This window comes from Gekko japonicus, unplaced genomic scaffold, assembly GCF_001447785.1.
Source record: "Gekko japonicus isolate JY-2015 unplaced genomic scaffold, Gekko_japonicus_V1.1 scaffold1555, whole genome shotgun sequence".
NCBI classification, from domain to species: domain Eukaryota; kingdom Metazoa; phylum Chordata; class Lepidosauria; order Squamata; family Gekkonidae; genus Gekko; species Gekko japonicus.
In genome coordinates this window covers 255,402-266,963 of record NW_015165865.1, presented here as the reverse complement: position 1 = coordinate 266,963, position 11,562 = coordinate 255,402, and the positions used below count along the sequence as shown (strand labels likewise).

The following is an 11,562-nucleotide window of genomic DNA, read 5'->3' as shown; positions in this document are numbered from 1 at the left end:
AGAAAATTGCAGTACTAGGACAAAAACACATAATTATTGTTATTATTATGGTTATTACTTCTACTAAGAGGTTGCTGTCCAGAAACATGGAATCTTAAGTTTTGACGCAGGGAGAGGGATGAAAGGGGAGAAAAAGGTAACAGGATTACTACAGAGGAGCAGGATTGCAGTCTATGCCGTAGAATGCATGCATTTATGTACTGCATGGAACTTCACAAGGTTGCCTAGTTCTGTAAATAAACAGGTTCATTAACCAAAAACGGTGATTCTTTTTCAACCATGAAAAACCATGCAGATCTCTGACTTCCTCTCATGATGTCCCTGGAGGTCCCATGCCCCCCAGAAGCATTTTGGGGAACATTTTGGGCTTAAGTAGGGAGGGGGAAGCAACAAAGTTGCATTCCCTGATTGAAATCCTTCTGTCAGTGGAGTTAATGCCACATCTTGCATTCTTAAGTCTGTAGAAGGGACAAAGATCAATTGGCTGTTGCATAGAACCTGTTCAGATGAAATCAAGTAGCCTCTTCTCAGGTTAGGTCACCAAATTATGCAGCTGTAACTTTGATTGGTGCTATTATATTAGGTTGTAAAAACAAATCACCTTTAAGGGACAAGATCAGTAGCCTACCTATTCTGCTATTCAGCTAATGTTAGGCTTCAGAAGTTCACAAGATGTTTTCCATGATTGCTATGAATCACCTAAAGCTTCCACAGTAATACTGACTGGTAAACTACCAGTGTTATGCACCAGCAACTACGATTCTCAGGTTTGAATCCCCACTCTGCCATGGAAATTTGCTGGATGATCTCAGACTAGATACATAGTCTCAGCCTAACTTACCTCACAGGCTTGCTGTGAGGATGAAATGGAGAAGGGGGGGTGTTGTTAGCCCCTCTGGGTCCCCATTAGGGAGAAAAGTGGGATCAAAATGAATAGAAAAATAATGTAGGTTTATTATTTTCATTTAACTCACAGAATCCAATATTTATACCTACCAAATTAAAAGATTTGGATTTCCATTTTAGGACGTTCTGCTTTTTATTCTTTTACAATGTGAATTAATAAAAAATGCTTGAACATGACTTCATGATGCAACAACCATGAAAAGACTCCAGTTTAACCTACACTGGAATCCTACTCCCATAAAACTTGTTACCTTGGGGATGTTGGCAGTGACTTGCCCTCTGATCTCTGAGTTTCCAGAAGCTGTTGGAGTTGGTTCTGTAATGTCACACGCTCTACTGTCTGCCTGAAAGGAAACATTAAATTATTAAAGCTACTTTTTACCTAAAATAAAAGCTGTCAGTGGATGTACTAAGGAAGAAATGATAGCATTCATTTAATATCACTTAGAGAAGAAAGCCTCGGTTCATTTATAATTTAAGAGTCGCACACATAGATCACATACAAATACTAAAACACACAAAGAGGGCCTCTGTACTGCAAATTGCTTCTAATTCCAGTGGGAACATTGTGATCACTCTATTGTACCTTCAGAGAGCTGCCTGCCCTGTATACATTATTTATTACTGGTAGTAACTGGTGTAAATTGCAAGATTAGAATCCCAAGAAACAGTTTGCTGGAGCCATGGGGCTTAAAACAATTGACTTACCTGTGCCCAATTAAAATTTAACACACAGAAAATTTAGAACTAGGTCCCTGCAGCTCTCTCTTGTCTGTCTCTTGGAAAGGAGCTCAGGATTCCTCCACTGAACATGGCATATGTTAATGCTTGTAACAGCAAACCAAAACAAAAAATGGTGTATATAATATAAATCACGCAGCAATTACTCATGGAACTATAACATTTATATCAAAAAAGTATAAATAGAATGAAACAACATTCAATGCAAAGGTGCCCCTATCTACCCAAATATTTCAGAACAATATCTCCATACAAAAATGCAATTGTTCACAGAGAAAGAACTTATTAGTGATGCTTGTATGACAGATAGAAGTTCCACATATGTTCTCAGAACAGGAAACCGTTCAAAAGTAATCCTCCTTTAAGTTTTTCAAAAATAGCAGGTCCCAACAGTGTTTAGTACAGAAGGCAGGTTCCATCCATGCTTCACACATCTGCTAGCTAAAGGGTTCCTACGTATCGCTGGTGCTTCTTCAAAAGAAGCATTTATAATCCCATACTAAAGAGTCTCTCAAAATCTCATGTTGACTCCACAGCAGTTCAAAGTTGAATGTCTGTAATCCCAAAGCATTGTGGGAGTGTCAGTGATGCCCACTGTTCTCTATGCACAGACTACAGCCATTTCCACAAATGAATTTTAAGTTCCCCACACTTATAATTCAAATGATAAACCCTCACTGTCTAAAATGTATATTCAGTTTCAAAACCTGTATCTTCTACTTAGTGTCTTGTATTAGCAATATTCACAAGGAACAGTCTCTTTTCCACTGGAAACTCCACCTCTAGCAAAGCCTTTTGACTCTCTTCCATTAAATTGCAACTTATGTTTACTTTTATAAGAGTAAATTTCCCCAGTGGTGATCCCCCCCCCCATTTAGGGCCATGTGGTGATGTCAGCATTCATGCAAAAATGTGGCCATGTCCTCATTAGTGTTTCACTTTCAACTGGCTTCCTTCAAAAAGCAGAACAAAACTTATAATATAAGGCCAGTGGTGGGATATTTAACTGGATAATTTCCAGACTCATAGGCAATTAACTCAGTTTTTAGTACTAGAACTGACAAAGTCAGAGCCAAAACATCCAGAGGATTTCTGAGATTGGAGGTTGTATTTGCTAGATTCATAAAAAGCAAATATATATATATGGAATGGAAACTGCAAAAATATTTTAGGTGGGACACCAGTATGTTATTTTGCAGAAACCAGATGCACTTTATAAAGATATTCCCTTCCTTCAATTTTCCCTCTTCCCCTCGCCTACACATTTCCTTACACTATTTTAAAAATCACTCCCACAATCAGTCAGCATTGGCTGTAGTACCAAGTCTCAAGACAAGTCTCTTTTGCATGTTTTGGACATATTATTTCTATTTGTTATTCCTTGCAATTGTTGGTCTACCTGTTTTGTTCTCCCTTTGACATTTTCTTTCTCACGTCAGTGTACCTGGCCAAGAACCAAAGCAGCTTCTAATGCAAATGAGAATTGCATTAGGTACCTATTTGTATGAGACAACTGCATGCATCTTGACAGCAAGTGAAGCAGAAATGATCCTGCAAACACTCACTCCATATTTCAAGGCTATTAGGGATGCAATTTATTGCTTCTATTTATGTGAAATGCTATTATGACATGAATGTTGCACTGTATAAAACAAAATAATTAAAGTGGAGACAGTAGATGGAAAATGTCACCCTAATAGCCAACAACAGTGCAGATACACAACTGCACTTTAATTTATTTTTACAGTACTATCTTTTTAAAGTTTGCCAAACACATAACATAAACATGGATGTTCATGGAATAAACTAAGGGACAAATTAAAGAACGGGCTCTTTCTTCAGGAGCAACACAGTGTCCTTTCCCCCTTACCAAGGCCATGCCTCTTGGCTATTTGGCTACAATAGTTTCTTTAGGAAGCAAAGTCACCACTCATAAATTTCTGCTGCTGCTCATGAAAGGGTAAGGAAGGATATCACACTTTGAGGGGATAGAAAGTGATCTGGAGCTCTTTGATCCTTAGCACTTTGCTAGTGTGGAAGCTAGTTTTAGTATAATTGTAGGCATCTAAAAAGCAATTGAGAACAAAAAAAAGTTGTTTTAAATGTAATAAAAGCCAAGCAATTATTTGGGAACATGTTAATGTTGTGCACATATTCTTGTAAGTAGGCAGTGCAGTGTCTGTGAAAAGATGGTGAATGAAGCATCTAAGGGGTCAACGCATACTCCTATTCCATGTTTATTAGAAAAGACTTTTTTTCTCTTAAAAAGAGAACATGGAGAGAGGGGGGAGGGAAGGGTAGTTTCCACACAGGGACAGGCTTGCGTGGTTTCCTCAGTGCTGGTGCAGCTGCTAGTATGTGACAACAGGGCTTCTATGTGGCAGGTTTCCCCTTCAGTTTCCCTGCCCCAGCCCCCGGCACTGGCCATCTTCTCTCCCAGGCCACTGTGGTTTTCTCAGTCTTTTACAAACATCTACAAATGAATATCTTTATATCAATATACTATTATAACACTATATGTAACAGAGTTGATGAATACTCAGCTTTCATTATTTAAAGTTTCTATTCCCATTGAGTAGGCTACTTAAAGAAAGACAAAAACGAAAACAAAAGCTAGGAATTCAGACAACCTCTTAAACACAGTGTTATAATGGTATATGCTACAAAGATTTTCAGTCACCAGTTTTTTAAAAAGCCCCCCCCTCCCCCCCGTAGCAGGGGAAGGAAATGGCTGGCACAGGAGCAGTGTCAGGGAAAATAGCTGCCGTGCAGGCAGGAAAATCTGAACTTTTCCACACACATGGTAGCTAGCCATCCAGGCTTTCCTGTGCTCTTTCCCAAAACTTTACAGCAAAGCAGGTTTGTGAAAAATGAGAAAGAAGCTGGGGAAGCCTCAGGAGGTGCATGAATGTAGCATGGAAGCAGGAATAAAACCAGCTTCTCAACAGCATTGAACCTGGGGCACAAAACCCTTGTGGAAATGGTCAGAGAAACCTTAACCCTTTTTTCTACTGATGTTTTGTTCAATGAGAAAGACCACCCTTAGCCATTTTTATCCCCACTATGGAAACACATACGAGTACTTGCAAATTTTCCCCAGCTCTGGTGTGACTTATTCCAGCGAGAAAACAGCACAGGAGCAAAGGATTAACATTTCCCTCCCTCGTCACACCTTTATCATTAATAAAGCACTCCCAGAACAAAAAAAAGAAAAGAAAAACAAGTTGTTTAAAATAAGCATTAAAGAAATTGTAACGCAGTGGAGCACTAAGAACAGTGCAGGTAAACAAATATTTGATGGATTAATAAATAGGCTTGGAGACAGGGTATAGTATGTATAAGCTACATCAGTATAATGAAAGTAAATTTCCCAAATTTTCTGCTGTTCACTCACAAATGGGTGTATCCTTGTGTAATTCCTATGTATTTTAAAAGTTCATGCATATGATATAATTCTGGAGGGCTTCCTCCTTCTCCAGAAGGATTAAATATTAACTTTATGAAGCAAATGTATTTTCAGCATGTCCACCAGGTGTCACAAGATGAACATAAGGTAATGTTTGAATGAGAGATGTGCTCCAGTGAACATGCATTAGACAAGGAATTGGCCACAGGTTCCAAGTGTTTGTCCGTTTCTTGCTTTCTGGATGCTTCCACCCTGAAGCCATTACATTGCTTGGAATGTAGACACACTAAAAATACATTTGTTGCATGAAGTATGGGATGGTCCTAATACCACTTAATGATAACACAGAGGGAAAAAAGATAAACCAATGGAATATGAAGACTTACTCTTTCAGTTGCTTTGTTAACTTCACAACCTGGGATGCCAATGACATGCATGTCTCCACTACCACCAAGTAACGTGAACACATGGTGTGTCCCTGCCGCTCAGCACTTTGGGATGGTTTCTCTCCAGCACTGTTTTGCATAGTGACATTCGCTCCATATTCAACCAGAGTCTATGTATTTACACATACATAACATGTTTTAGCAGTAATTGTTACATGGATGGGCATTGGATTCATGAAAGACAAAATAAAGCACTTCTTTGAAGAATACAATTAACTAATGTAGTTCACTGCTGTAAGATATGATGATGGCTCCTAGAAAGGTGACTTTTAAAAGGGATTATAAAAGTCAAAAGACTTATATAAATGAAAGCACCGTGCAATCTAATGCAAAGTTAGACTAGTCTAAGATAACTGATTTCAGTGGATTGCACTGTATTCAGTGGTTGTGAGGCATGACGTCAAAATGGTACTTTCATGTTCAGAGGCAATATCCTTGTGGGTATCAGATGCCAGGGATAAACTACATTGCCTTCATGCCCTGTTTCTGAGAATTTTCAGGCTGGTAACTGCTAGACACAAAGTATTGAACTAGAGGAATCTTTGGTCCAAAGCAATTCTTAGGCTTTTATCTGTATGTCAATGGAATCCTCAGACTAATGATGTCTGTATGCCATCATTCTTTCTATATCATCATAGCCTGTCATTCAATCCAATATGCATATTCCACACTATTATGCCAGTTAGGTAAAATGGTGATCATGTTTTCTATCACAGTACTTAATAAACTTGCTGATATTTAGAGATGCTGCAGTAGCTGCTCTGTGTTAGTCATTTCTTTCTAACTGCAGTTAGAGTTCCAGAATGGGATCTGGGAGACTCATGTTTAACCCCCCCCCCTTCTGCCATGGAAACTCACTAGGTGACTTTAGGCCAGTCATACTCTCAGCCTAGCCTACCTCACAGGGTTGTTGTGAGAATAAAGCTACTTTGGGTCCTCATTTGGGAGAAAAACAGTTATAAATTAATAGATGTAATTATAAGGTAAAATAGTTACATGAGATTGGCCTTTAAAATGGCTTTAAAGGTAAAGGTAAAGGTTCCCTTGCTCGAAAGCCAGTCGAATCCGACTCTAGGGTTGCGGTGCTCATCTCCGTTTCAAAGCCAAAGAGCCAGCGCTGTCCGAAGACGTTTCCGTGGTCATGTGGCCGGCATGACTAAACACCAAGGCGCACGGAACGCTGTTACCTTCCCACCGAAGTGGTACCTATTTATCTACTTGCAATTTCTTGCTTTCGAACTGCTAGGTTGGCAGGAGCTGGAACTAGAGACAGGAGCTCACCCTGTCTTGCGGCACCCGGGTCTTGAACCGCTGAACTACTGACCTTCCACAGCCTGCAGTTCAGCCATAAAAAGCTAGTTCATTGTGTGTGTGTGGGGGGGTGCTTTTCAAAAGTTTTTCTAGAGTTTTCACATATCACTACATATTCCTTCATCCTTCCCTGCCACACATTTGGTAACGTTTAAAATTATTCTTGGAATACCTTAGTACTTTATTTAAAATGCATATATTTTAACCCAGTTCAGCTTCAAAATTCACATCAAGCCCACTGAATGTCATTGTCAGAAGGCCATGTAAGCAAGCCATATTAAGTTGGAACTGATCAATGGCACTGCATAACTCGGCCACTTTCCTACCCCTACATCAACATATGTTGGTCTAATGGCTGCTGTGTCTACTTTGAATCCAAGCCTTCATATTTCTGCTTTTTACCTGTAAACTAATTTTTGATGTAATAACTTTTATATAGTTCCATGTTACAACATATTACATTGAAGTTTTTTATTTCTTTACCTGTATGCATCCCAGATATCCCTGCTGGGCAGCTACATGTACTGCACTGTTACCCTCCTGATCAACTTCATCCAAAGAAATCCCTTGTTCTTGCATAAATTGAAGAAGCCACAGAAGGATTTTCTCCTACACAGAAGAGGTAGTTTTGTTGAGGAATGAACTAGAGATGTGTTGTTTGTTAAATATGTTAATAAATATATACACATATGTGAAAATATAAGATGAAATGGAAGCTACATCATGGAACTTACCATAGTATCCTTTTGAATAGTTATAGGTCCACTAACTTATATATATTTAAATCATCTTGACGTATAGAAAGATCTCCAATATTTCTCATATAATGATTTCAGAGGGGAAACCTTCTCGTGCGGAGCCCTTGCAGCAGCACCAAGCCTGTTCTGGCAGGCTGGGTTTGTACCTGGCTTGGGAGGGTGCTGGCAGGGCTCCAGGAGGGTTGGGAGGCATAGGGTCTCTCCATCGGCCGGGTGGGATCTCTCTGATGTCTTCGCACGCCCACACACCGGGCTTCAGGTGGCGGGACAAAGCAGGAGCACTCACTCCCCGGGGGCAGAGTGATGCCGGCAGCTTCAGTGCGGGACCCGCTTCCACATTCCCACCCATGTGCACAGGGAGCCAGGGCTCCCCTGGGACTGGTCACCAGCACTGTGGTGGGGCTGCTGAAATTGGCATGACCCTCCCCCTTGCACCTGGGTGGCTGTGAGGGAGAGTCCCCCTGAGGCAGCAGGAATCGGTGGCAGGACACACTGTGGGCTCCCGCCCTGTGGGCCCCTCCTGGTGACTTGTTTCCCCTGCATGGCTGGGCCCGGGGCAGGGCAGCCGGCACCAGTGAGGCCCCCCTCGTGCCAGTGTGGCTTTGAGGGAGTTGGGTGGCCAACTCCAGGGCTGGATGCCTGAGCCTGCTGAGTTTGTTTAGCGGGTGCAGCAGTAGGGTGAGGGGTGTAGATGCCATCCCCCCCCACACATAAAGGGCTTTGCTGTACAGGGAGCACGCAGGCCATCAGTTCCAGCCAGAGCTTCAATAAGGTGCCGTGGGTCAGCAAGAGAGCATCTGTCTGGCGTATGGAAGGTCCCGGCTTCACTCCACAGCCTCTTTAAGTACGGGGATCAGGCAGTAGGTGATGTGAAAGACCTCTTGCCTGAGAGAGGCACTGCTGGTTGGAGTAGACAATCCTGATCTTAGTGGACTGAGTGCCTGACTTAGAACAAGGCAGCTCCATGTCTTTTGCGGGAGACGAGGCTTATTCCTTCCCTAAGGAGCTCCCTGGTCTTCACATTACTTCCCCTCCCCATGTGAGATCTACGGACAAAGCAATGGGAGCAGGGCTTTGCAATAGGATCTTAAATGGCTAGTTAGACAGCAAGGCAGGCTTTTTGAGCAGTAGCTCAGTGGTATGGCCCCTTCCAGTGTACAGAAGGTCCACAGTTCAAACTCCGGCACCTCCAAGTTAAAAGGTTCAGGAGGGCAGCTGCTGGTCTGAAAGGACAATACTGACTTGATGGTCTGATTCAAGACAGCTTCATGGGTCCATGGGATGTAGCACTGGCCACTAGATTAGACACCCTTTGGGGAGGAAGGCATTTATTTCAAGTCCCTATTTTTTCGCAAGAGGAAATAAACAGACATTCATGGGATGTTCTATGCCCCCCCCTCATATTAGCAGCATTGGTCACTATCTGATTTGGGGACTGGGAGGTGGCTGATATTGCCTTCTAGCAAGGTGGGGCCATAGCAAGTGGGTCAGAGACTTTGGCGCCATGCCGGAATTCAGCTCTGAAGGTCCTGGGTTCCCGTCTACACCTCTAGTCAAGGTTGATTCAGTATAAGGCTGCTTCGTGCAGTCCCCTCCACTACCTTGCTGAGGGTGGGAAGGGGGACATTGGGAGTGCTTCCAGATTAATGTTGGTGGGGCATTTGACTTTAACAATTTCTTCTCTTATATCTTTGCTATCTCTTTTTCCCTGAGCGCAGTATGCGGGCTATGAAGATGACACAGAAGAGGAGCAGCCGGGCTAAGGGGGCTCCCAAGTGGGTGCTGCTGGCCATCTCATCCTCAGAGGATGAGGGTGGGCCCTCTCTGCAAGATCTGGCAGTCAAATTCGAGGGCCAAGGTGGAAAAGCGGAAGTCAAGTAGCGCTGGCACCTCTGGGGCAGCCACCCCGCCTAAGCACACAAGGTCTGCGGCTCACAAACAAGAAATCTGAGCCCTCTTTGCCAGGTTGGCACAACTCCAGGAATCTGAAGATGAAGAGAGTGCCTCGGTGGCAAGCGACAGTGCGGGAGCGGTGCCAGGTGACCTGGCAGGGCTTGGTGAGTCTTTCAGTCCTGCAGGGATGGGTCTGGGTCTTGTGGCCATGGTGCCCTCCTCAGTGGGGGTCTCGGGAGTGGTGGTTCAGGAGCAGCCTGCCCTGTCACAAGCTGGCATGTAGCATGCGACAGTGGGAGCAAATACAGCGGGACAGGGCACCTGGACCCTCACTCATGCTGGGCACACCCAATGGTAGTGCATCAGTGACATTGGGGGCTCCTGGGGGACTTCTGGGTTGGCTGGGGGGCCACATAACCCAGCAGCAGATTTGCCTTATGCCTACATGGAGAGGTCTCTTCTTCTGGGAATCACCTGCTGCCGGCCATAAAAGCAAAGATCTTGGGGGGGGGGTGAGTATGTGGATATGTTCACACTCCTCTTTAGGGATGTTGAGGTGAGGGCAAGTGTGAGAGATGACCCCAGGGAGTTAGAGAAAATACAGCAAATGCAGTGCAAGTTTAAGCCTGCTTGCAGCACACGCAGGGGCACACACCCTGCATCCTCTTGTGACAAGGGCACCCCAGAGGAGATGGCGGCCATGGGCCGGGACTATTAGAGCACACCTGGCAGTGACAGCAATTCAGCTAGAGCCGGCGGAGCAGTTGAGGGGAAGTCAGGCAGGGCACAGGGGGAGGGCTGGGTGGGGGGTGGCACCTTTACCCATGGTTCATCATGATGTGGCCAAACGTGGTGGGGGATATCTCCTTATCATAGAATGGAATTGAGTTGGTCTTGGTGGCCAAAGGAGTGGCCTGCATGGATGATGGAAGAGGTGACTTCAGTGCCCAATCCATGGCATGGGAACAGTTTGACAAATGCAGGATGGGGTCTAATCCCTCTGGGTCTGGCACTCGGGCCCCAGGCATACGGTGTTGATGAAATCAATGGTGCTGGTCGATGTTGTTTTGCCTTACAGGATCAGCATGGGGACTGGTGGCACCAGATGTTCATCAGTTGGCAGGAGCGCCTTCCCAGGCCATGGTTGTGCATTTCAGCGGCAACAGTCTGGGCACCAGGTCAGCAGTCTCCACCCTGGAATTGGGACCATGGCACCGCATCTTAGGGCATAGTTGGGTTACTGGGTTGGTCTGTTGATTAGCTGATCTGCAGGGTGGTCTGAGTGACCAGTGATTTGTGGTTGGCGGAAGGGGAGTTAAGCTGAGGCTATCCCCCTCTGTGGAGGGAAAAGCACGGGTTGGAGGGATTTTGAGTTGGCAAGCACCCTGAGATATCAGCAATGGGGGGTCCTCATACTGGGTGCCTATGGGCTCTGCAGTCAGGGTGACACAGTTGGGGGCCTATTCGGGGTAGGTGGAACATATGACAAGCCTTAAGGCTTTGCAGTCATGGGCTGGCATATGCCCTCCCCTCCCCTCTATGCACTGGTGTGCGGGCCGTGAGTAGGGTCTGGAAGAATCCTGGACCTGGCTGAGCCGGGGTGGGTTTGCCCTGTTAGAAGGCTTGCTTTGCAAGCCCAATGCAACCCATGCTTTCAGGTGTTGGTGCAGATCACCTTATGTATAAATAAAATCCCCAGTTTAACCTGTAACTTGTGTTGTGTTTCATTCAAGGGGTGTGTGGGCAAAAGAAGCATTTTGCCCTCTTCCAGATTCAAGCATGCACATCTCTCAATGCTGGCAATAAACTTTTCCAGAGTCAGAAAGAGCTCCAGGGAGGAGGGAAAGGTGGGGAAGATCTATGATCCTTGTGTCTTTCCAATACTGGATCCAGCCCATTATACTGTTTTGACACCATTATCTTTAGTGGTAATCCACTTTGACTCTCAGCGAGAAAGGCAGACTATCAATGAAGTAAGTAAATGAATAAATACATTTGTGGAAGAGGGACATTATGGCTCTGAGGACATGGTGGCTGCCTCAGCGTTTTCCGCTTTTGACCTCTCAGCAGACCAGCACTAATGCCTTGAGTTTGAGGCCTG

At 44.4% G+C, this 11,562-nt stretch overlaps 1 protein-coding gene across 1 annotated transcript in view; it reads right to left on the bottom strand.

Moving 5' to 3' along the window:
- The window catches only part of SNCAIP (synuclein alpha interacting protein), a 157,231-nt gene that overhangs the window by 18,651 nt on the left and 127,018 nt on the right, over positions 1-11,562 (bottom strand). The window contains exons 8-10 of the mRNA XM_015411238.1: positions 7,294-7,419; positions 5,440-5,609; positions 1,158-1,250 (exon numbers count right to left, since the gene is read on the bottom strand). Of these exons, the coding sequence (XP_015266724.1) occupies positions 1,158-1,250; positions 5,440-5,609; positions 7,294-7,419 (389 nt within the window). The remainder of the gene's footprint in view (positions 1-1,157; positions 1,251-5,439; positions 5,610-7,293; positions 7,420-11,562) is intronic.